The sequence below is a fragment of the Zalophus californianus genome, chromosome 3, assembly GCF_009762305.2.
Source record: "Zalophus californianus isolate mZalCal1 chromosome 3, mZalCal1.pri.v2, whole genome shotgun sequence".
In the NCBI taxonomy this organism is placed as follows: domain Eukaryota; kingdom Metazoa; phylum Chordata; class Mammalia; order Carnivora; family Otariidae; genus Zalophus; species Zalophus californianus.
In genome coordinates this window covers 2,646,904-2,672,500 of record NC_045597.1, presented here as the reverse complement: position 1 = coordinate 2,672,500, position 25,597 = coordinate 2,646,904, and the positions used below count along the sequence as shown (strand labels likewise).

General features: G+C 51.6%; 1 protein-coding gene across 1 annotated transcript in view; it reads right to left on the bottom strand.

The window, feature by feature from the left end:
* Positions 1-22,236, bottom strand: part of RAB20 (RAB20, member RAS oncogene family) — a 27,208-nt gene extending 4,972 nt beyond the window's left edge. Inside the window, exon 1 of the mRNA XM_027590259.2 lies at positions 21,744-22,236. Within this exon, the coding sequence (XP_027446060.1) occupies positions 21,744-21,915 (172 nt within the window). The 5' untranslated portion in view covers positions 21,916-22,236. The remainder of the gene's footprint in view (positions 1-21,743) is intronic.
* Between the last annotated feature and the right edge of the window lie 3,361 nt (positions 22,237-25,597).

Below are 25,597 nucleotides of genomic sequence, written 5' to 3'. Positions count from 1 at the left end.
CAAGCGAAGGTAAACTGCTCGACTGCCTTCTCTTCCATCCTCGGCCGCCTCAGCCCAAGGACCACCAGCCCTTGACCCCGAGAATGGTACCATTTCTGCTTAAACGGTCTAAAATAGCCAAATGGGTGGTGTGGCCATCAGAAATCACAATGCCGGCTGCATGGTTTTTTGGTTTTTTTCTTTGAAGATTTTATTTATTTGACAGAGAGAGACACAGCGAGAGAGGGAACACAAGCAGGGGGAGCAGGAGAGGGAGAAGCAGGCCCCCCGCCGAGCAGGGAGCCCGACGCGGGGCTCGATCCCAGGACCCTGGGACCATGACCTGAGCCGAAGGCAGACGCTTAACGACTGAGCCACCCAGGCGCCCCTGGCTGCATGGTTTAGACATGTGCATGTTCTGTTTCATTATTTCTAAAATAAGAATGACGCGGGGACCCCCCCCGAGAGCACGTGAACCAGGATGTGACTGGGGTGTGGAGGGCATGGGTACCAGTGTGATTTGAGAAGCTCCCTGGAGAATGCACGGTGCAGCCAGAGGGGAAGATCCCCACCTCACTTGGTGCAAGCGGGAGAGAAAAAGCCAGTTGTTAACATATGAGAATCAGAGGGCTGCTGATTCAAACAGTAAGGTCTACCAGGGATCACAGACACAAACACAGAAGGGGGGCGGGGGGAGCGCAGAAGAGAGAGAGAGAATCCCCAGCGGACCGCGTGCCCTGCACAGAGCCCAGTGCGATCCTCGATCGCACCACGACCCTGAGATCATGGCCTGAGCTGAAATCAAGAGTCAGACGCTCCACCGACTGAGCCCCCCAGGCGCCCCGAAGGAGGAACTTTTAAAACAACCTGCAAGGTCTGGAACGCCCACTGGACAAGAGTTCACAAAAACACCAATGTGACCACATGAAAAAAGCAAAGAAGTCAGATCACAGAACGAGAGACGGGAACGGGGAGCAAATGAGGGGCAGGCGTGCCAACAGCCTCGGGGAGCCCAGTCGGGGCCGAGCGGGGCACACCTCCCTTTGAGATCCTGTGAAAACACCACCCTCCTTCCAGTGCTCTCAGCTTCCACTGTGGGGTTATAAATGTGACCTGTAAGATTACTGTAGCTCTCTTTCGTATCACTGGTTGCATTCTGCCTCAAGTTTACCGTCCCAGGCAAAATCTAGAACATTCCCACCTGTCTGTTGGTGTTTCTGAACTGACAGTGAGCCTGGCTGGAGAACGGCCCATGGAAACAAGTACTCCCAGGAAGGCTCCCAAATGTTTTCAGCTCCTTCAGTGCATCAACAGAAAGGCAGCACGTGTCCCCCCGGGTGATGAAAGGACCAGCCGCCTCTCCCGGTGTGTGCGCACGGCAGAGGGAGGGACACCGCCTGTGAGGATCACCGTCCGGCAGAGGTCCCAGTGCCCGCGGCTGAGTCCATCCCCACGGCAGCACCTGTGTGCCAGCTAACCACCAGGCTGCCCAGCTCTGTGCTCCCGTGTTAGTGCAGACGTGGCCACGAAGCTTATTTTTTGAGACCTGCAATCAACTGACTTTGAGTAAGTAGATCACCTTCCACGATGTCGGTGGGCCTTAGCCAATCAGCTGAAGGCCTTAAGAACCTGAGATTTCCTGGAGAAAAAGGATTTCTGCCTCAAGACCATGGCCTGAGTTATAAAAAAAACACTCAGCCTGCTGCCCTACAGACTTGGAACTCAAGACGCAACACCAGCTCTTCCCTGGGTCTGCGGGTTGCCACCCTGCCCGGCAGAATTCAGACCGTCGTGGGAGCCAAGGCCTCGCCCTCCCTCCCTCCGTTCCTCCTTCCTTCTTTACATACTTCATACTTATTTACAAATTCATGAATTTCTATACACTGTATTTATATATAGATTTTTATGTATTTATATAATATATATTTAAAACATGTTATATATAATTTATATTATATGTAAATATAAATATGTGTTGTTGTATATTTAATTATATGTTAAATATATTTTTATATAGATTTACATTTACATTTTTATATTTATATTTATTTCCATATCCTATTGGTTCTGTGCCTCTGGGGGAAGCCTGACGACCACACCTGGAGCCACCCCCCCGGTTTCTCTGGAACGTGTCGCCTCAGGAATGAGGCTGTTAAAAGCCGGGGCTCCCCAGAGGGTGGCACTGTCTCAGTGGCCCGTGGCCCCTCCTGCTCCCCCATCTCCAGACTGTCTCCAGGGAGGCCCCGATCCCCTCCTGGAGCAGAGAGTGCCCTGCCGGCCCCTCACATGGCGACATGGGGGCCGTGAGCAGCGCACCTTCCGGGCGGGCAGTCCGCCGTGGCCCCCAGCTGCGGCCCACCCCCGGGCCCGCCAGGCGCCGCAGACACCGGAGGCTGCGGCTCTCCGCCATACTGGCCGCTCGTCCACGGGAAGGAGGGGGCTCCTGAGAGAGGCTTCCGGAGGCCACACGCATCGCTGGGACGCAGACCGGTCACGTCTTCACTGAGGACTGCCTGCCCTGCTCCCGGGCCCGACCGGCTCTCTCCCTACACGCAGACCCCACGGGGCAGCCTCCTTCCCACAAAACACACAAGCCTCCTGCTGGGGCTTCAATGACTAAACAATAAACACAGGAAAGCTAGGATTTCCAGATCCGAGATCTAGAACCTTTACGGTGGGTGGGTGAGCACGGCACGGGGGCTGGGATGGGAGAGGGAATCAAAGGGGCCATTTCCTGGGGTTTGAAGCGATCTCCTCCTCCTTTCTACCTTTTATTCTTGCTTTCCATCCTATAAAAGACAGAACTGCTGCGGTCCCGCGCCGTCCGAAGTGGGCGGAGTGGTGGCCCCCAGATGCGCGCAGGCCCTCAGCGCCGGAGCAGGTGGACCGGCCTGAGAGGAAGTGGGAATCAGGGGCAGCCAGGCCGTGGCGGGGTCCTTCCAGCAGCAATCCACGCCGGGGGGGGGGGGGGGGGGGGGGGGGGAGTTGCAGGGGCAACAGCAAGAGGCCTCCAGAAGCTGGGACAGATGCACGGAACAGATGTCCCTCCAAGCCTGCAAAGAGCACAGTGCCGCCCACACGTTCACTCCAGACCCTCCAGAACCGACAGAATAAACCCCCTGGGTCTGAGCCACCCAGGACTGACAGTCCTCGGAGGACCCCGGGCTGCAGGCCAAGGCCTGGCCTTCCACGGACGCCAAAGCCACAAATCGAACAAGAGCAGGTCCACGTGCAGGGTCAGGCTGCCCAGAGAAGCTTCTACACTTCCTCCCCTTGGCCCTCCCACCCCCTCCACACGCAGGAGAAAGCTGGGTATCTGTGGCCTGCAGTGACCCAGCGAAGGAGAAGCTGACCAGATAGCTCAGACAGCACTGACCTCGAGTGCCCCAGCCCGTGGGGACAAAGTCTGTGTCATCTTCTGAGCCAAGTCAGCAAATCTGCTGACTTCCTGAAAACAAGTCACGAATCACACAGCTAAGTCCCGGTGGACAGCAGCGTCTAAAATTACTTCACTGTTTCTGGCTCGACCTGGGGCTGCCACAGGAAGGACCTCTGCCCTCTAATCTGATCGCTCGAGAAGGAACCAACCACCCAAGTCCGATTCGCTGTCTTCTTTGAGAAACGCAAGAGGGAAGAAGAGGTCACCACTGACAACTAACAAGTTAGCCACCAAGGAGGCAGCAGCTGGTGGCACCCCAAGGAAAGCTGTCCCAAGACCAGGTGTCAAAAGACCAGGTGTCAAAAGCACAGGTGGCTGGCAACAGGCAGGTAACGGGCAGGGGGACGCAGTCCCTGTGAGTCGGGAGCTCCTCCTTGCCGAGCGGGCAGAGCGGAACCAGTGTGGACTGGCCGTTGGCTCTTGGGGCCCTTGCGTGAGTCTGAGGGGTACTCAGGCCCCTCCCCCTCTGGCAGTGTCGCGGCACCTGCTGCTCCCTGACACGTGCAGACCGCACACAGGCCGTCCCGCAGGGCCGGAGTAGACCCCGGCCTTCAGGGTCAGAGGCCCCGCTCCCCAGCTCCAGCTCCAAGTCCTACCCAAGCTTAGGGGCATACCTGGGTTTGAGAAAAGAACGCCAGTGTTTCAAAATCTAGAAGAAATCTAGAAGAAAAAGCGACCGGGTGGTTTCTGTCATACCTCTGTTATCAGAAATTGAGCAAACTGGAAAAGGCCAGATAAGCACAAAAAGCAAAAAGCCTGAGCGGTGGAGCTGGCTCCCGCCAGACCGCGGCTTCCTCCCAGCGAGGCGGCAGTGGGGACGAGTCTGAATGAACCGTTCGCGGTTCTCAGACTGACGGGGCTACACCGGGCGTCCGCAGCCCTATCCCGAGGCCAGGCCCTTCCCGCCGCATAGGCAAGGCCAAGCCCCCCAGCTCACACGTGCCTGCACGGGGCACCTTCCCAGACCCTGTACTGGGCACCAGCCGAGCCAACAGCCATCAGCTGGATGGTGAAGAGCGTGCCTGCCACCAGCAAGGGGCCTCCAGAAGCTGGGACGGACGCACGGGACCCACAATATGAATGGGGTGGTTTTTCTGCCAGAGGGAAGAACTAAAACCCAACACCAAGTAATGAACCACACCAACAAAAGAAAAGATTCGATAACATTTTAAAGATAAGTTAGTAATTAAAACCCAAGAGTCCAATTGAGTTGCTTACATGTATTGTATAGTTCCTTATATTTTGTTCTTTTTTTTTTTTTGACAGAGAGAGAGAGAGAGAGAGAGAGACAGAGTGAGCACAAGCAGGGGGAGTGGCAGGCAGAGGGAGAAGCAGGCTCCCCACAGAGAAGGGGGAGCCCGATGTGGGACTCGATCCCAGGACTCCAGGACCACGACCTGAAGGCAGTCGCTTAGCCAACTGAGCCACCCAGGCGCCCCCTTACGTTTTGTTCTTAACAGCCTGACACCATTAAAACCACAGCCCGCTTTGTGACACAGAGGAAAATGGCTGTTCTTGTAGCCACGGAAGGCCAGGCACCTCCATGGGACCGAAAAGGAAAGCAGGGCTGCAGACCACACCAGGGGTCGGGGCCCATGTCAGGAGACATTCTCCTATTACAAATAAAGGAGCCCAAACGCACAATGATCTCCATCTCGCAGAGCCACCACCTCCAGGACGGAGAGAAGGCTGCTTCAGAAAAATGAACTTGTTTGCACATTTCAATATACACAACATGCTTTTACCCAAATCAGCACATGTGTCATTTCTGCTGTTTGTTTGATGACTTGAAGACTAAAACCAAAAACAAAGAACGTGTCATATGCCCAATGAACTAAATAATGAGCCGCACATAAATTAATCCTTTGCCTGTGACTCACCGACCAGGCTTTCTAAAATAACTACTAAGGTTATATAATAACTGGGGCTTAATTCTCAAATTACTTCACTCTCCTCAGACATGAGTATACTAAAAATAATTCAGTAACACAACCAAATAGTTCAAATAAAGATATGATGCCTAACAATCTAATATTAAGAAAAAGAGGCAAATCCAAAGAAAAGACACATAACAGATTTAGCTTTAAAGAAAAAAAAAAACCTCCCACATACCAGTATATTTGATCCACTCTCCTTTACCTCCAACAGATATGCTGTTGTCCTGTGATAATTAACCTTTAGAGTGAGATTATCAAAGAAAAATTATTTGCTAAATGTTCTACTTACTAGAAGCAGGAAACTAAAATCGTTTCAGGCTTTTTAGTGCAAGTTTTTACTTATTTCAAAGTCGAGGCTTTGCAAACACCTGTATGTATGAAGAAAGAGAGTTTTCTCAAAATACTAAGTCACCTAGAATAGCCTCTTATCTAGAGTACCCCATTCAGTAAACATCCCAGTTATTTCTAACAGCTTTGCTATCCAGAACAGCGTTTTATTCTTCTCCATAATAGAAAGTCTTCTGAGAAATCTACACCACAGAGAACATTTTTCTGTTAATTCTACCCCAAGGGAAGCATATTAAACCTTTTCTGAACAATCCTAAGGAATCAAAGGATTTCACAGATGTGTATGATGTCTAGTTATCTCTTGCTTAACAGATTGGGTATGTTGTCATAAAATTCCCTGGAGAGTACATTATCCATTGACAGACACTGTGAAACCAGGACCCCCTTCTGGGGATGGCACGGGCAGTCTGGAGATACCTGGATATAATTTCATCAATTTAACAGTGCAAAAACCCTTGTAAATTAATCATATTAAAGTATTTTATTAGAACTCATTTTTTTAAAGATTGATTTATTTATTTTAGACCGAGAGACAGAGAGTGAGCAAGTGTGTGAGCAGGGAGAGGGCAGAGGCAGAGAGAGAGGCAGAAGCGGACTCCACGCCTAGCAGGGAGCCCGACGTGGGGCTCAATCCCACGACCCTGAGATCATGACCTGAGCCAAAATCAAGAGTCGGGCGCTTAACCAACTGAGCCCCCCAGGCGCCCCTTGTTAGAATTCATTTAATCCTATTTAAATACAACTATATTATGCCATACATAAAAGTAAATTTTTTATGTTATTTTTTTAAAGGTTTTATTTGACAGAGAGAGAGAGAGAGCACAAGCAGGCGGAGGGGCAGAGGGAGAGGGAGAAGCAGGCTCCCCGCGGAGCAGGGAGCCCGATGCGGGGCTCGATCCCAGGACCCCGAGATCATGACCTGAGCCGAAGGCAGACGCTTCACCGACTGAGCCCCCCAGGCACCCAAACGTCAATCTTTTATTTTCTTTTTTTTAAAAGATTTCATCCATTTGACAGAGAGAGACACAGCGAGAGAGGGAACACAAGCAGGGGGAGTGGGAGAGGGAGAAGCAGGCTTCCCGCGGAGCAGGGAGCCCGACGTGGGGCTCGATCCCACGACCCGAGCCAAAGGCAGACGCCCAAGGACTGAGCCACCCAGGCGCCCTCAAAAGTCAATCTTTTAAATAATTACTTAAAATAGTCAATTTCATAGAGACCGAAAGCAGAATGGCGGCCAGCAGGGCTGGTGGGGGCGGGGGGGGGGGGCCTGGGGGTTGGTGTTTAGTGGATCCTGAGCTTCAGCTGGGAAGGGGAGAAAATTCTGGAGATGGCGGTGATAGTCGCACAACAACGTGTACTTAATGCCACCAAGCTGTATGGTTAGAAAATGAGTAAAATGGTAAATTTTGTTATGTGTATTTTACTAGGATAGAAAAACTGTCTGGGCGCCTGGGTGGCTCAGTCGTTAGGCGCCTGCCTTCAGCTCAGGTCATGATCTCAGTCTCCTAGGATCGAGCCCCGTTTGTGGGGGGGGGGGTCCCTGCCCTGCAGGGAGTCCGCTTCTCTGTCTCCTCCCCACTGGTGCTCGCTCTCGCTATCTCTGTCACTATCTCTGTCTCTCTTAAATAAATAAAATCTTTAAGAAAAAAACTGTATATTTAGAGAGATGACAGATAGATGGATAAAGAGACAGACAATTGCATGTGAAAGACAGCACCCACTAAGAACACCAGAAAACCCGAAAGGCTGAGTCCCTGCCAGTCTCAACCCTCACAGCTCGCTCCTGCAGCGGCGGTAGCAAGCCCAGAGCGCTTCTCGTCCCCCTGGAGATCTGAGTCGGGGGTCAGGGCAGGGCCTGGATTCTCCCGCCACGGACCAACCTTTGGGAAGCAAGGCTGCAAAGCCTCAAGCAGTCTAGTGGCAGCTCTCATCAACCCAGGATGAGACACAGTATATGAACACAGTTAACTCTGCAACCCAGCCTGGCTGTGACATTTTGCACTTCACCCCCCTAGTGCCTTCTCCTGAGACTCTGAGCCTGCTCACGTTCCCGGGAGAAGAACGGGCTGCAGGTGGCTCAAGCTGAAACGGGCCACCTGCCAGGTGTTAGAGCTTCACTCTTGAGAGCAGGGTCCTGCGGCTACACGGTAACCAGCCGGAGTTGATCAGATTGGAAATTAATTAGGTTTGGAATGTGCCTTTGCAGTTGGCTAAGCAAACGATAGGTCCACAAGCTTTGAAAGTGGGAACAAAGTGTCCTCAGACAGGATACAATCACACTGCACCACCCTGCTACTTCCAAAGCTCTGGGAAAGGCAAATCACACACTGTTCTTTTCCACTCCTAAGGCAAGGTCCCCATGGGAGAAGAGTTCCGGTTAGGGTACACACTCAGGAAGCGTTTAAAACATCCTCCACTCAGTCTGGCTTTTCATGTTGTAGGACAAAAAGCAGCCAATCTGAAAGGAAGAACTGCTTCCTCTGCCTTTGGTTACTGACACAGGCGTCCCTGGGCCTCAGTGTCCCCACCAGTGTCCTCAATTCTGGTAACCACGTCTGTCAGCACCCCCCTCAGAACCGCCGTGAAAAGCTAACTGTGAGATCCCACTTCAGGTGCCAGGCGGAACGTCAAGCTAGACCCGCGTGCACACATGCACCCACGTGCAGGCATGTACACGTGTGTGCCTCTACACGCACACACGTGCAGGCAGTTTGTCCTCCCCCACTGTATGGGGCACATCTCACAGATCTGGAAGCAGAGGCCCCAACCGCTCATGCAGCTGCTCAAAGACCCCCAAGAAGTAAGCAGCTCCCTAACACCGACAGTGGAATGAAGAGTCTGCCTAAGGAAGTGCCAGACAATAAGGGTTTTTAAAAGCAATGGAAAGGGGCGCCTGGGGTGCTCTGTCGTTGAGCGTCTGCCTTCGGCTCAGGTCAGGATCCCAGGGTCCTGGGATCGAGTCCCGCATCAGGCTCCCTGCTCCGCGGGAAGCCTGCTTCTCCCTCTCTCCCTGCCCCTCCCCCTGCTCATCTCTCTCTCTCTCTCTCTCTCTCTCAAATAAATACAATCTTTAAAAAAAATAATAAAACAAAAGGCAATGGAGGCCTCTAAATTCTGTTAAGAAAAGAATGAGATTTGGTCGAGCATTTTTTAGAGCAATGCTATTCTGAAACGTGTTAAAAGGCAATTTTCAAGAAAGGGCAAAATCATGACTCCCAAACAGATATAAAAAGTAAATACTGAGGCGCCTGGCCAGCTCAGTCAGTACAGCGTGCAGCTCTTGATCTCGGGGTTGTAAGTTTGAGCCCCACATTAGACAGAGCCTACTAGAAAAAAAAAGGAAATGTATGTTAAAAATCTTATTTAGCTCATTTCTCATTTAATGAGGGAGCCAGACAGATGTCATCACTGAAACACGTCAAGGAGACACAGCCGTGTCTCCACCCGCATGAGGTCCCAGGAGGAAAGACTCTGCCTCATTCACTGCTCGTCCCTGAGCTCCGCACGGCGTCCAACGCATGGCAGGTGCACAGTGCTGACTGAGGGAGCGAACCAAGGGATTCACACCTCCTGAGTGTTCACTCTGGACACAGAATGAGACTGAAACCAGAGGGAACTTGGAGGCGGCCACACAAGACTCCTCGACCTTGAGAGTCAGCACAAAGTAGGGAAGATAAGAAAACCCTCCCCGTGCGCCCCAAGAACAGGTAGAGTGTGTAAAGGGCACAGTAAGAGACTATAGAATATGATGCCCTTTAATGTTCAGGAGGGGGCCTCTTTATATCCAGCATTCCTCATGTTTAAGCAACAAATGATTACCATTCTTGGACTTGGACCAACATGCTACCATTTAAGTTCTTTATTGCTGTTGGATAATCTGACTCCACAGGAACAGGGGTTGTGTGGTCTACTGACTGGAAGCTGGAGCTCAGCATTCGGCAAAATACATGAAAACTAAATGTCCAACCCAAACCACGCCCATCAATAATCCCAAAAGTTATTCCTTAGCAGGTCAGAGAAAAGCCATGAGAGAGGAACAAGCACAGCTCTCCCCACATTACAAGCGCTGAGGGTCCCTGCCGGGCCTCTGGGGAAGGCAGAAAGCACACGTGTGGGGCTACTGAGCCACGCGGGGCCCCTCAAGCCCACCATCCTAACTAAGCTTCAGAACCAACCCTGGAAATCAGGTTCACTACTACAATCTGAGGACGAGGTAGATGAAACTCAGAAGCAGAAAGGACAATATCCTCACAGAAAAGTGTCCCCACTGATTCAGCCAAAAAACAAAAAACAAAAAAAATCCCGACTCCCAAATGCAGCTGTGAGTTGAAAATTGGCACCACTAAACTGCTGAGTGGCATGAGTTACTTCAAGAAATGCCACAAGACAACGGCTTTCCACGAGACACACAGTCACACATCGGCCTTCTGTTTCTGAGCAGAAACCCCGCTTTTAGGGAGGACACAGCCGACTCGCAGGCCACCCATCTCTGCGTGGGGACACAGGCCTGGGGGGCTTCCCGGCACACAGGCTCGACCGACCCAGAGCGTTTGCAGACAGGCCAGGCTGAACGTCCGTACCACAAACCAAAGGGAGTGCTAGTCCTTCCCCAGGACCCGGACACGGAGACAGCCACCAAACCAGGCCCACGAGCTCGTGGCGCCGGGCAGAGCGTCCCATTGGCCCTTCTTGAACAAGATGACCCAGGAAAGGCACAGCTGATCAGGGGTGACAGATTCGGGGCCTCTGTGTCAAGGGCGAGCCCAACACCGTACGTACTGACCTACTGGCTCTGTGACACAACATCATCTCGGGCATGGAGTACATAAAGCTCAGGTAACTCTACGTGGGAAAAGAGGGGAGGACACGAGTCCTGTGAGTCACGAGACAGGTGGCCCAAAGGTTGGAAATACCCCGAACCTACGGCTATCAGGTGTGCTGCACTTCACAGGCTCTAAACCGGGGCCCGGGGGGACGTGTGGCCACATCGTGTGTGCGCGCACAGAGACCGCGTCCTGCTCATCACAGGCTCACCTCCCTTAGACCAGAGGTCACCTCTGTGAAGGACACGCACGCTGCGTGACCACGTGCAGAAAGCCTGGGGCAGGCTGCCCAGCTCTGCCACTTTTGGGGAGGCTGTTGAGACGGGTCCCAGGACGGTGAGGTAGCCAATCAGCCAACACAAACAGTATGTGCTGTGTGTGAATGTGAATGAACGTGCATTCAAGCTGTTCTTCACAGCTGAACATTAACTTTCAAATACAGGCAAGCATTTCAGGTGTAACCTGAACGAAAAGGCTTCCTACATGGGGTGTAACTGTTTATCTACCCTACGAACTCTCCTGATGCCTGTGAAGGCTCCTAATAATGAAAATAAGACCTTTCAAAGGATAAATAGGAAAACTGATCGGCAGAATACAAAAATCAAAATGAGTGCAATAGCTAGGCAACTTTAGGTAGAACACTGCATTCTTGGGGCGCCTGAGTGGCTCAGCCCATGAAGCGTCTGCCTTGGGCTCAGCTCATCTCTCAGGGTCCTGGGATCGAGTCCCGCCATCAGGCTCCTTGCTCAGCGGGGAGCCTGCTTCTCCCTCTCCCTCTGCTGCTCCCCCTGCTTGTGCTTTCTCTCTGCCAAATAAATAAATAAAATCTTAAAAAATAAATAAATAAAATAAAATAACCCTCTCTTTAAAAAAAAAAAAAGAACACTGCATTCTTGGGACACCTGGGTGGCTCAGTTGTTAAGCATCTGCCTTCAGTTCAGGTCATGATCTCAGGGTCTCCTGGCCACATGAAGCGGCTGTAAGGCACTGAGCACGACGGGCGCCCCCAGGAGCCAAGACGGAGCCCTGCTGCTCCCATGGTCTGGGCTTCCAGGACGGCAGGGGCTGCACATCGGCCACCCACACGTCCCTCAGCAGACAGCTCCCGAGCGGCTTCTCCCAGGGGTGCCACCTTGACCTCCTAGCAGACTGAAGCAGGGGAGGCCTGCGGAGCACAGGGCCTCTGAGATGACATCACCGCACGGGACACAGAAAGGCAGCACGGAGCAGGGAGAAACAGCACGGACTCCCCACACTCTGACGCCGGCTCTTGTTCTGCCACCAAGTGGCCGTTGGACGTGGGACACTAACTTCCAGGGTCTGTCTCTTCATCTCAAAGAGGAAGAGGCTGAGAAGACACACGGTCATAGGGAATCACACCAGCCTCTGCCATTTCAGCCTGTGCCCTGTTACACGGATGGGACCGTGAAGGACACCAGCCCGGCTAGGACGGGAGATCCTGAGCAGCTCCACAGTTGGATCACAGTGCCCACAAGGGCCACACTGGTCTCGTGTTTGCTCCCAGCAAACCCACAGAGGTCAAAGCTAAGCTCCTCTGTGCCCACGGGTCCAAGGCCATCTGATCCACGTTAAAAAGGAGCAGGAAGGGGAGGTGTGGTAGGGAGCTGAGCTGTTTCAGAAGCCGGAGCCCAGCACATGGACAGGCCAGGCCAGGGTGAGGGCAGGAAGCCATCCTTGTACATCCACACCCTTCAGGGCCACAAGACAAATCAACAAGCATTGATGAAATGCTCTGTAGGAGTTACAAGCTCAGCTTGGTGTATGTTGAAATGCAAATACTAGAGGAAGCACGTGCATGTTGGTTAGCTCGCGCCAAGCAGGAAGGCAGAGCTCAAGAAAGGGCTGGATTTTGAATGCTGGCTGGAAATAATTTATCACTGGAAACCAAGGGATTCATGGCCACAGAACCTCTCACCAAGCTCCACAAGTGACCTTCTTTCTAAAAAAACTGCTGAAAAACATGTATCATGTGACCTCACTGATATGAGGAATTCTTAACCTCAGGAAACAAACCGAGGGTTGCTGGAGTGGTGGGGGGTGGGAGGGATGGGGTGGCTGGGTGACAGACATTGGGGAGGGTATGTGCTATGGTGAGCGCTGTGAATTGTGCAAGATGGTTGAATCACAGATCTGTACCTCTGAAACAAATAATACATTATATGTTAAAAAGAAAAAAAGAAGAAGAGAGCAGGAAGGGAAAAATGAAGGGGGGGAAATTGGAGGGGGAGACGAACCATGAGAGACGATGGACTCTGAGAAACAAACTGAGGGTTCTAGAGGGGAGGGGGGAGGGGGGATGCGTTAGCCTGGTGATGGGTATTAAAGAGGGCACGTTCTGCATGGAGCACTGGGTGTTATACGCAAACAATGAATCATGGAACACTACATCAAAAACTAATGATGTAATGTATGGTGATTAACATAATAAAATTAAATTAGGGGCGCCTGGGTGGCTCAGTCATTAAGCGTCTGCCTTCGGCTCGGGTCATGGTCCCAGGGTCCTGGGATCGAGCCCCGCATCGGGCTCCCTGCTCAGCGGGAAACCTGCTTCTCCCTCTCCCACTCCCCCTGCTCGTGTTCCCTCTCTCGCTGTGTCTCTCTCTGTCAAATAAATAAATAAAATCTTTGAAAAATAAATAAATAAATAAAAATAAAATTTAAAAAAACAACAACTCTGACGAGACCCAAATGAACCCTGAAATGTGTGTTTTATGGCCAAGAAAAGAAATCAAGACTAAAACCTTACAATTCTTAGGTCTCTTACTCCTAGGGCCGGTCTGCGAACACCCTGCCTTGTTCCAGACACACGTGCATTACAGCAGCTGAGAAATGAACAAACTTGCAGTGCAGAATTACCCACACACGCTTGCAGAAAAACAAGAAAAACAAGCAGCAGACTGTTTTCCTCACGAAGGTGGCAGAGTGTTAATTACCTATATAATAAAACCTCCAAGTCTGTCCGTGAAAATGGAAGTATCTCAAACACTATGCAACAAATAAAGGCTAATACAAAAACCAATCTTTTAACAAATGGTGTTGGGTCAACTGGTGTTGAGCATACATCGACCATAAAACCCAAATAGCCTACTCGTAGGTAATTCACCTGAGAGATGAAAATTTATGTTTACACGAAAACCTCTACGTGACTATTTATAGTGGCTTTATCCATAATCACCAAGAACTGAAAGCAATCCAAGTATCCTTGAGCTGGAGGACTGACAGGAATGAACACTCGCCACAGCACAGATGAATTCAAATGCGTTAAGCAAAAGAAGCCAGACTCAAAATGCTCCATACTCTATGAGTCTAGAAAAGCCCAAACTCTAGGGACAGAGACAAGTCGGTGCTATATGGGGCCGGGAGTGAGTAGAGAGACTCCCAGGGACACAAGATTGTCGTAAATGGTGGAAATGATTTGTATTTTGGTTGTGGTCATACAACTATATGTATGTGTCAAAACTCCTAACTATACACTAAAAGTGAATTTTACTGCAGAGACACAAACATTCAATAAACCTTCCTTAAAAATAAAACACAACCTAGACAATTTTACCAAAAAACAAAAACTATTTCCTATGCAAAACTTGTTGCCAATTTTTAAACTACAAAGCCAAAGCTTTTAAAAATTCATGTGGAAAAAACCTCCCTGGTCTGCCTAAATAGTGTGTTAAGTACGAAACAGGGTTCCACTATGTGTAATTTAAAGAACGGAAGCAGAAATCCGGAGTCCAAACTGAGGCACGTGCGCCAGGACGCATCAGGATGGAAGATGGTCGAGCATTAGGTATCAATATTCTTCACCTTTGCTTTCAGCACTTGAGAAAGATGCCACTTCTCTCTGACTGCCATGGGGTCGGATGGGATACCCGCTGTCATTCGGATCCTGTTTCTCCTCTGGCTGCTTCCGAGACTTTTCCCTTGTCTTTCGGTTTCAGAATTTATTTCTGATGTGTCTTGGCAAGGATCTCTTTCGGTTTCTCCTGTTTGGGGTTCTCTCAGCTTCTGGAACCTGCAGGTTTCTGTCTCTGGCTGAATCTGGGACGCTCCCAGCCGTGATTTCTTCTAGGACTCTGCCAGCCCCCCCCTTTCTCCCATCCTTCCAGAACCGGGATGGCGCGGTGTTGACCTTGCACCCCCTCCGGATTGCCGAGCTCCGTTCACCTCCGTCTGCTTTCCCTCCGTATTCCAGGCTGGCTGGTGTTTCCTGCTGTCTTCCCACACCGTTCCGTCCTTTCTCCCTTCCACCTGGCTGTTGGTCCACCCACCGCGCCTTCTGGTTTTCTTACTGCACTTTTTTCATTCAGAAATTTCCATGTGGGTCTTCTTTAAATCTGTTTTTGCTGAGGCTCTCTATTTTTTTGTCATTTGTTCAGGGGTTGGCTGCTTTCAAGTCCTTGTGGGGTAACGCTACCATCTTGTCAGGTCCGGACTGGCGTCTCGTGATTGTCCTCTTTGACTCAACTGGAGATCTTCCGGGTTCTTACATGATGAGTGTTTTTTTTTGTTTTGGTTTTGGTTTTTTTAATTAAAACCTGGACATTCCCATCCTGTGCTATGAGACACTGGATCTTACCTAAATCTTCCTTTTGAGCTGGCTCATTCGTCCCAGCAGGGGCTGGGGGGCTGGGGCGGGTACTCTCTTCTTTCCTGACCGGTGGAGGCAGAAGCCCAGACTCCCCATGCAGCCTCCATAGGCACCGCCGAGGGGGAGGGCTCGTCACCCCCCAACGGGGATGAGAGCCCTAGCTCCTACGAGATCCTGATGGTGGAGATGGGGTGCTCCAGCTTGTTCTTAGTGTCTGGCTGGAGTACAGCAGTTCTCGTCTACAAGGTTTGTTGGGATACCTGGGTGGCTCAGTCAGTTGAGGGTCAGACTCCTGATACCAGCTCAGGTCATGATCCTGGGGTCCTGGGATCGAGCCCTGCATTGGGCTCCCTGCTCGTGCTCTCTCTCGCTTGCTCTCTCTCTCTCAAATAAATTTTTTAAATATAAATAAATAAAAAAGAATGAACAGTCATTTAAGCTCATGTGTATGTACATGTGTGTAAACATTTTTTACAGGAAGGGAAGTTATGTGAAATCTCAACAAAGCAAGAGGGGCAAGTTCGAGTTGAAATTTTAAAGCCCAGATTATCTTCCAGAGACATTGAATGGGATTCAGGCATTAGTTATGAGTATGGTTGACCTTAATTAGTCAAATTCTCCTGAATCAGCACCATACCAGTGAGCCTAAAATACCTCTTCCCACCCCCAGAATCCTCGGCGCCCCCTCCAGGAGGACTCTGGGCGGCCCTCCCAGCACACGCACTGTTCACAGGCATCCTTTGTCTGCTTAAGTCTCGCAATATAATGGCGCCTTGTCTGCCCCGCTGAACCCAGAACCCTCGGTTTCCTTCCACCTGTCTTAACACCCGCATTCATATTCAGGCCACTGTGGCTGATCAAGAGAGCAGAGGAATTGGGCAAATGCGGCCGTGCACCCAGAGGGTGCCCAATCAAAGCCTGCACTAGCGGTACAGATGTGGACCCGCCCCCGAAGATGTGGGCTCACCCACAACGCGGGCTCTGCAGGCTTAGCGTCCAGATCTCAAGTGTAAACTAAGATTTTTTGAGTGGGGGCTCATGTCAATCTTAAGTCCAAGCCCCCCCACCCCAGTCCACCTCAGAGTGGACCACACAGCACCCCCCGTTGCCTGTAAGTGATCATGGGACCCCCAGTCACTGAACACCAGACTCTGTGTGTGGGGAGTTTCTGTAACCACAGAGAGGACTTTTAGAGAAGTGTTCTCCCCTCTACATGACCCAAACCAGGGCTCCAGCAAACCTTCTACAAAGGGTGAGATCGTAAATGTTTTTCTCTTTCTGGGCTATACGATCTCTGTGCCACAAGTAAGTTCGACTGCTGCAGGGCGAAAGGCACCACAGTCTAGGAGCGCCTGGGTGGCTCAGTCGTTAAGCGTCTGCCTTCGGCTCAGGTCATGATCCCAGGGTCCTGGGATCGAGCCCTGCATCAGCCTCCCTGCTCCGCGGGAAGCCTGCTTCTCCCTCTCCCACTCCCCCTGCTTGTGTTCCCTCTCTCGCCATGTCTATCTCTGTCAAACAGATAATAAAATAATAAAATAAATAAAATAAAATAATAAAATAAAATAAAATAAAATAAAATAAAATAAAATAAAATAAAATAATAAAATAAATAAAATAAAATAAAATAAAATAAAATAAAATAAAATAATAAAATAAAATAAAATAAAATAATAAAATAAAATAAAATAAAATAAAATAAAATAAAATAAAATAAAATAAAATAAAATAAAATAAAATAAAATAAAATAAAAACATCTTTAAAAAAAAGAAAGAAAGCAAAAAAGGCGCCACAGCCTATAAATGCATCAGCATGGCTGTGTACCAATAAAACCTTATTTATGATGACTAGGGAGGGCCCAGCTCAGTCTGCTGATCTACAAGAAGGGGATGTCATCCACCAGATGCTCTCCCATCGCAAGAACACCAACTGCTGGGCTCAGGGCCACCATATTCGGACCTCCAGAACCACTCAGCAGCTGCGCAAACATAACCAGAGAGCCAATAAAGACCTGAGTGCTCCACCCTCAGCTCCACAGTTTGCACGGGCTGTCCACCCACTTCGGCACCAAGCTCTCGGGGCTTTTCAACTACACAGTCCTCACAGGCCAGTCCAAAGGATCAGTGATCAGCAACTGTGTGGTCCCTGCCAAAGCGAGCTACTCACCAGCTCATCCGCAACACCACCATCTTTGCCCTATCATTCCCTGGATCCAGTGGCAGCTGCCTCCAGGTGGAGCTGGGGGCTGAGGCTTCTGCGAGGAGCGGAAGGGGGATGATGGGGGGCTCCCAGTCCTCAAGGATGGTCCGTCGCCTCTCAACATCTTCAACTGTGTGGGCCTCGCCATTCTTCAGACGCTCACAGGGCTGAGGCCCTCGGCTCTGCCACGGGGGCCAAGACCTCTCAGCTAACTTCACGGGCACCATGATTTCATACCCAGACATGCAGCATCTTCTCCTGGGTTGCACCAAAGTTCCTCGAGAGAAAGATCTTAAACTAACTGTCACCTCTGGGATGCAAGGATGGTTTGACGTCCACAAATCAATGTGACACGTCCCATTCATAGAATGAAAGAAAAGAATCGTATGATCATCTCCGTAGATGTAGCAGAAGCGTGTGACAAAACTCAACACCCATTCATGATAAAAATCATTAACAAATTAGGCATGGAAAGAACACATCTCAACATCTAATCATTACACCAAGTGCTCTAAATCTCCCCTCTTTTTACTGCAGAATTACTGGGGGCCCACTCAAGCCTCTCTTGTCCTTCTGCGACATTCTTGCTGGTGGTAATCCTGGTCATAAGCCCCCAGGACTAGGAGATGATTGTTTCTTCATCAAACACTAACACAGCACTTCCTCGTTCCAGGTACTACTGTTCAAGCACTTTGTCAAGATTAACCTACTGATTCCTATCAACGCTTCGGGTGGGTGCTACAACCGTCCCCATTTGGTAGAGGAGGAAAATGAAGTGGACACACATAACAGCCACAAAATCACACATGTGGTCAGTGGCTGTGGCGGGCAGAATGGCACACCCCCACCCCCACCCCGCAGAGAGGTCCTAAACCCTGGAGCCCGTGAAGATGTTATGTTACGTGGCAAGGGGGACTAACGTCGCAGACAAATTCAAGTTACTAACCAGCTGACCTTAAAGCTTACTTAACAAGATGAACCCAGTGGAATCACAGGGGTCCTTTAAATGTGGGGGAGGGGGCTTGACCAGTCAGGGTCCCAGAGACACGATGAGAGACACCAGGGCCTTGAGGAGGAAGCAGCAGCCACGGGATGCGGGCAGGCTCCAGAAGCTAGAAAAGGCACTGAAACAGATTCCTCCCCGGAGCCTCCAGAAAGGAGCACAGGTGGCCGGCACCTCAGTTTTAGCCCAGTTAGGACTTCTGACCTGCATTTTTTTTTTAAGCCACTGAGTTTGTGGTGCTTTGTTAGAGCGGGAGCAGAGTACTGAAACAGATGTTCGTCCTTGGAACGGGGACGACTGTGACAAAGCTGGACGTGGCTTTGGAACTGGGCAACGGGCAGAGGCGGGAAGAATCTGAGACACAGGATGGAAAGAGCCTGCCCTGTCTTGCACAGGCCGTTAGAAATACGGATTCTAGCAGCCCTGCTGGCGAGGGCTCGGGAGGAAGGAGGGAGCACTGTAGAGAAAACCTGTCTCATCTTTCGAGGATACCCAAGCCGGCATGAAGACTTTAGGCAGGAATACGGACGTTAGGGTGTTGCCAGTGTGAGCTCAGATGGAAACAGGGAACGTGTTCCTGGAGGCTGGAGGAAAGGGGATCGAGGGTTCCAAAGTGGTCTTCACGGGACAGATACTGGGGATGCAAAAGTGAGCCGTACCCCCCCGCCCCACCTCCAGGGGCTGCCGCCTTGAGGTAGGAGCAATAAAGGAGGGGGCTAGCCTTCCAGGGCTCTAGGGATGGAGTTTCTTTGGATGATCCCATGTGAAATGATACTACTTCTTTCCTTGTTGCCTCTCCCCCTCCCCTGGAGTCGAAAGCCCACGGAGCAGTGGCCCCAGGCGTGTAGGAGGGGCTGGGTTTACTTTGCTGACTGATGGGCAACATCTTTTCAGACTGTTCAGACCGACCAAAGGCATGACAGAGAAGAGAGTGGTGGCGGATTCTGCTGGGGCCCCATCTCGTCTCTGGGCAACCGCCTTTTGCTTCCAGAACTTATCAAACCTTCACGGTGAATGTCCCACATCTATCTGCCCAACTAGGCAAGGGTCAGGGTGAGCAAGACACAATGAACGGAATGCACAGCACCTGGACAGACCAAAGTCTGAATCCCTCTTAGCTTCGGCCAGCCTCTAGGGCCCCATCCTAGATGTGGACATGACCTTACCCTCCTCAGGAGGCCTCTAGCGTCACTGAATAAGACACCTCTTAACCAGCCCGGCAAACCTCTCCTCCCCCTCCAGCTTCAGACAGCCAGCCACTCTGCTGCTGGAAAGAAGAGTAAGACCTCTGACCCCCCCTCTCTCCTCTACGACTGAACAGCCTGACACCCCGCACAGCCCCGCACCCCCACCCCACCCACCTCCTGTGACCAGGGCCAGCACTAAAAACGGTCCTCTCGCGGGTCCGTAAACTCTGCCTTGGTTCTGAAAAGTAAAATGCACACAGCTTAAAACCCAGTGTCTGTAGAATGGGAAGGGCGTTCTTCAGAGTTAAACTTTTGAATTTCCAACAATGATTAAGGAAAGGTATCTATTCATACCTGTCTAGGTATCTACTCATACGTCCAGGTGGCCCATAACCCCACAGTGGCTGGGGCGCCAGGCACAGAAATGGCCTGTGTCGACGCTGAGGCCAAGCCTCGGTCACCCTGTGCGTGTGGACACAGGTCAGCCATGTGGACACAGGGCCTGGCCGCCCCCGCGGCCCCGGGAGCCTGACCCAGCTCACACTAAGGGTTCCAGGAACAAGAAGGCAATGCCAGGAAATGAGTTGCCGCCCCCGGCAGCAGCCGGGCGAGATGGCTGGGGCCTGTCATCGGCTGTATTACAAAATCCTCCGGTGATCAAGATTCCGGCTGATCATGCCCCGGTCACTGAAGAAAGTGGCCAGTCAAAATTACTTCATACTCTTGACGCCAGAGACACCTGCTCTGACACCAAAGGTCAGCTCCTCTTCCAGAAACACCAGCTCCCGCGGTAAAGGGCGGCTTCTGACGGCGGCCGCTACAGAGCCGCTCAGTTTGGGAGCCCAACACCAATCCTGCATCATCTCCTTGTAAACTGAGGATAGCAATGAAGGCCAGCCAGCCAACTAAAGGATCAATAGGGCCAGCCTTGTACAAAACAGGCAGCCGAGTCATTTCAATGTGATGTGACTTCTAGAGCTTGAGTTCCATCCCTACCAAAGGCTCAGTGCTAGAAAGTCAGCTTAAGGAAAGCATCTGGGAACGTCACTGCGCGGCCTGGAGAAGAGCAGGGGTGGCTACATCTGTACCTGGGAGACACTGTTTTCATAGCATGACTGCAACTTATTTAGTCGGACATTAACCACCGTACTAAAAAAGACAGCAACCAAGAAAGCAGGATGGAGAAGGGTAGGGGACATCAGTGAACTCCATTAACTCCACTGTAAACAGAGAACTAGTTCCCATTTTGTTTACTTAGCAGACCGGTGTGCCCAAGTTGGCAATCAAATTTCTAGACAGGACCTTCGGGTATATAGGTCACTTCTGAAAGTGCTGGGCTGCTGAAAGTCATGCTCATTGAAAATGTGCCCAAGGATGCACAGTGTCTTTACTTGAGGCATCTTCTTCCTTCTCCTGGGGAAGGAGGTAAGCTCCATGGTAGGACTGTTGTTGCCAGCGGACTTTTGCAGAGTTAACTCACCGAAAGCCTGAATCAAGACCCTGTGATTTGCACTTTGGAAAAATCACAAATACTACATGTACTAAAAATAGTTCATCACTATCTTAAAAATGCTTCTGCAGAAAACCACTTCAAAGCCCCATGACAGATAGGAGTGGAGATCGGGCAGGTGGTAAGTGAAGGGGGAAAGGCAGATGTGCTCAGCACTGAGAGCAGAAGCCTGAGCTTCCTGGTCTCCTGACGAAACCCCTCAGGGAAGGCTCTGCGCTCAACTTCCTCCTTTGTAAAGAACGGGTAATTTCGGTAGCTTTGCTCACCCCTCCATGGGGTTGGGATTATCAAATGAGCATGTTCCTGACCGTGGCGTTCCCATTAGCAGGATGGTGGGGCTCTGGAGCCAAGCAACCCCAGGGTACACAAGACACCAGGAGCCTCTCTCTTTGGATCCAGGGGCGCTTTTCAAGTGACACCTGTACTGTCCCTAAGACCCACCGAGTGGCTGAAGTTTCCCAACCAGCAAAGGAGAACAAGCAGAGACAGAGAGGGGCCAAAGTGCGGCCTCGACCGTGACCAGGGGCCTGATCCCGAGATGGGGTCACACGCAGTGCGTAGGCGGGACCCTGCGCACGGGGACCCTGCCCTGGGGGAAGTCTTGCCCTGGGACACCCCGGCCCTGGGGGATGCTTCTCTCCGGCTGGAAGCACCTGGTCTGCGGAGCCCCAGGACAGTGGGCCCGAGTGGGGCCTGAGCGGTTCCCGCCCTCACCTGCGGTGTCCCAGATGGAGATGTTGTAGGAGCGCCACTGCTTTAGGTAGAAAGCGCCGCCCACCGTGCTGACCGTGTCCGGGAAGCGCCGCTCCATGTACCTCTGCAGCAGCGACGTCTTGCCCACGTTCATGTCCCCCAGAAGCACGATCTTCCCATCGGGCTTCCTCATCTTCCTGCAGCAGGAAGGCCCCCTCCTGCTCTCGGCGCCGGTCCCACCCGTGCGCACCAGGTGCCGCTGGAGCAGCCGGTCGCCGCCCCCCGAACGCTCGGACCCCGGGACTCGCGAGGACCCAGACTCGCGGGAAGCCCGATTCGCGGAGACCCGGGCTCGCGGGGACCCCGAACTTGTGGGGACTCGCCGGGACCCTCCGGCTCCGACGCCAGGGAGCTCGGAAGAGGAAATGAGTCTCTGAGCCCGTGCAGGAGCTGGAAACCCAGTCCCGCGCCCACCTGGGATGTCCAGACCGCGGCAGTCAGTTCCCGTCGGGGGCCCCGGGCCCCGCCCCGGTCACGTCCCCCAGGCCACGCCCCGTGGCCCCGCCCCACGCCCTTCCCGACGCCCCCGGCCTCGCCGGGGCCCCGCCCCGCCCCCACCTTGACCGCGCCCCCGCTGCACTTGGCTCCGGCGCGGGACCGCGGACTCGGTCCTGCGGGCGGCGTGGGCGGTGCGCTGCCGGGAGGCTCGCTCGGGCAGCTCGCGCACGTGCCCCGCGGCACCGCCGGAGGAGGGGGGCCCGCACCCGTCCAGCCCACGGCCGCTACCCCAGCCGTGCGGATCCCCTTATCTGCGGGTGCGCAAATGTAGCCACTGGTCAAGGCCGTTGTAAGAAGTTTACCTTCAAGGGGCATCTGTGCAAACCTTTCAGCACGTTAATGATTAGAAAGCTAGGGAGGCGCCTGACTGTGTCGCTTTTGTTTTGTGTTCTTCACTTCTGCAAGAAATCGTTTATGCTGTTTTATACCTGAAAGGTGGACGGCTGTGACCGGTTAAAACTTTGGAGTGAAAATTTGTCTTTTTCAGTAGCAATGCCTACTAGCAAAATCTTTCCTCCTTCCTGTTCGAGTGAACCTTGAAATGCTTCTAAAATGTGCAGCGTGTGGGCTTTAGTATTTATTTTAGAGAAACTGCTGAGGCAGACCTCGGTGCTCTAGTTTGAATCCCGGTAGGTGGTTTGCTGAGATCGCTGTGTGCGCTGGCGGGTCCCTGTCGGAGGGGAGTGGGACATGGTCCGCTCAGGTGCAGAGAGACGGGGTGGGGGGGGGGGGGCAGAGGTGTGGGAGCATCTCCCGCACTGTGAGGCCCAGGAGTGGGAGCTCACGGCCACACCGACCTTTCCTAACTCCTGCTTTCTCTGTCCAGACACCTGCCGTCTTCCCACTTGGCCAGTCCACACTCTGCGCATTATCTGCCCCCACATCCTGCCCACGGTTTTTCCAGAGTTCTCCCGCCCCCTCCCCTCTAGGGCCCTATCCTGCTTTGCTTTCTTTTCTTTTTTTTTTTTTTTCCTTCTTTAAGTTTTTATTTGACAGAGAGAGACACAGCGAGAGAGGGAACACAAGCAGGGGGAGTGGGAGAGGGAGAAGCAGGCTTCCCGCTGAGCAGGGAGCCCGATGTGGGGCTCGACCGCAGGACCCCAGGATCATGATCTGAGCCGAAGGCCAACGCTTAACGACTGAGCCACCCAGGTGCCCCATCCTGCTTTGTTTTCTTGCTGGTATCTCATATTGTATTGCTTATTCACACGTCCAACCCTGCAGCCTCCCTCTCCAGAATGCAAGCTCCCTAAGTGGAGAACAAAGGCACAAAGGAAATGTAGATAAAATTAAACTTCCTTATAACCTGCAGCCCATTGACAAATACTTGAGGCAGGCAGAGTATAAGATTCCTCCAGGAAGCTCCCAATCTTAATGTTAATGTCTTGCTAGAGGGAAAAAGGGAAAAACAATTTGGTCTGATAATACCCAGGCCTCCAGGATTCTGGGTCTTCTTTAGCATATGAAAATCCTTTTGGAAACTCCTTTGTCTTTACCTCCCCCAGTTCCAAAGTCTATAGTCAGTTGCTCCTCACGATCCCAGTGCAGCTCTTTTCTGCCCATGGGTCCTGTCTCTGTGCTATAATAAAACCAGCTTTTTGCACCCAAGACGTCTCAAGAATTCCTTCTTGACCCTCAGCTCCAGACCCCAACATTTCCACATCATCAGGAAGGGACTTTTTGTGTGGTGCTCCCCAGTGAGCCCTGGTGAAGCCTATCTTGCACACAACAGTTGCTCAAGAAAGCTTTGAGTCAAGGGTGCCTGGGTGGCTCAGCTGGTTAGGTGTCTGACTCTTGGTTTTGGCTCAGGTCATGATCTCAGGGTCGTGAGATCCAGCCCTGCGTCGGGCTCTGCACTGGACATGGAGTCTGCTTAAGATTCTGTCTCTCCCTCTCACTCTGCCCCTCCCCTTGTGCTCTCTCTCTTTAAAAAAAAAAAAAAGGAAAGAAAGCTTTGAGTTAGGAAAGAATGGATGAGTTCAACATCCTGGTGAGACCAGAAGCTGTGTCCTGCAAACACCTGGTGAGCAGCTATGCCACACCCTCTGGGTTTGCCTCACCTGGGCAGCCCCCTAGCCCCCCAGCCGTGTGGGCAGGCCCCTCCTCCAGGCCCCCCCTGGTGAATGTCCCTCACCCTCCCAGCCCTCCCATGCAGTTAAGGCCCCGGCACTTCTAACCAGCTCATTATATTCACTGTTACTTCATTATCTCCTGAAGTAATTTTAAAATTCCCTAGGGACAGGGAGCATGTTTTAAACGAAGTTTGTATCCCACCCAGCTCAACACGCCTTTCTTGGCTCCCCCCATCATTCACTGAACTTGGGGCTTTAAGCCCATGAGGGTCTTTGGGTTTTGTTCTCCGGTGTCTCCCGAGTTCCTGGAACTAGGCCACGAGCTGTGCTCAGTTCATGTGTATTTAAATACATTTCATTAACTTAATGTTGTCGCCCCTGGAAAAACTGCTGCTCTCAGAGCAGGTTTGCAGGGGAGGGACCTGCAGGTTTGCTAGGTCCCAGCACCTAGGCCAGTGCCTGGCACATACAATTCACTCAGCGAGTCTGTAAAAATATTTAAATTGTCCAGCATTTTGAACAACTAAATTCAACCAGGAGAAAGTCTCCGTATCAAATTTCAACCACTCCTAAAAAATGCCTTAAGACTCTCAATTGCCTTATTCCTGTTCAGGAGGCCATATGGAGGAAGGAGGCAGATGTTGGCATGAGTCTGTTTAAGGAGCTACTTACCTGCCAAGGACGATGTTTATTCCGCCTGGATTTAAACCACTGGCCTAACAGGCTAATCCTTTTTCCAGTTGCTAGATGAAACATTCCCAAGGCCAAGAAAAATATGTAGCTTCCTTTTAAAAAAGATGGAAACTGAGCAATTCTGGGACTTTCTGCAATGAAAATATAAGGGAAAAACTGTGGTTGCTTTCGTCGGGGTTTGCAAAGTACCTTGGGAGTGTTTCTAGCTGCCTTTGATGTAGTTTTTGGAGTAGTGTTGGTGGTTGGTTCGGAGCCCACGGCCAAAAAAAATTCTTGAGACGTCTTGGGGGCAGAACGGTGGTTTTACTAAAGCTTGGGACAGAACCCATGGGCAGAAAGAGAGGCCGCGGGCGCCTGGGTGGCTCAGTTGGTTAAGCGACTGCCTTCGGCTCAGGTCATGATCCCGGAGTCCTGGGATCGAGTCCCACATCAGGCTCCCGGCTCAGCGGGGAGCCTGCTTCTCCCTCTGACCCTTTGCCCTCTCATGCTGTTTCTCTCTCTCTCTCTCTCTCAAATAAATAAATAAAATCTTTAAAAGAAAGAAAGAGTGGC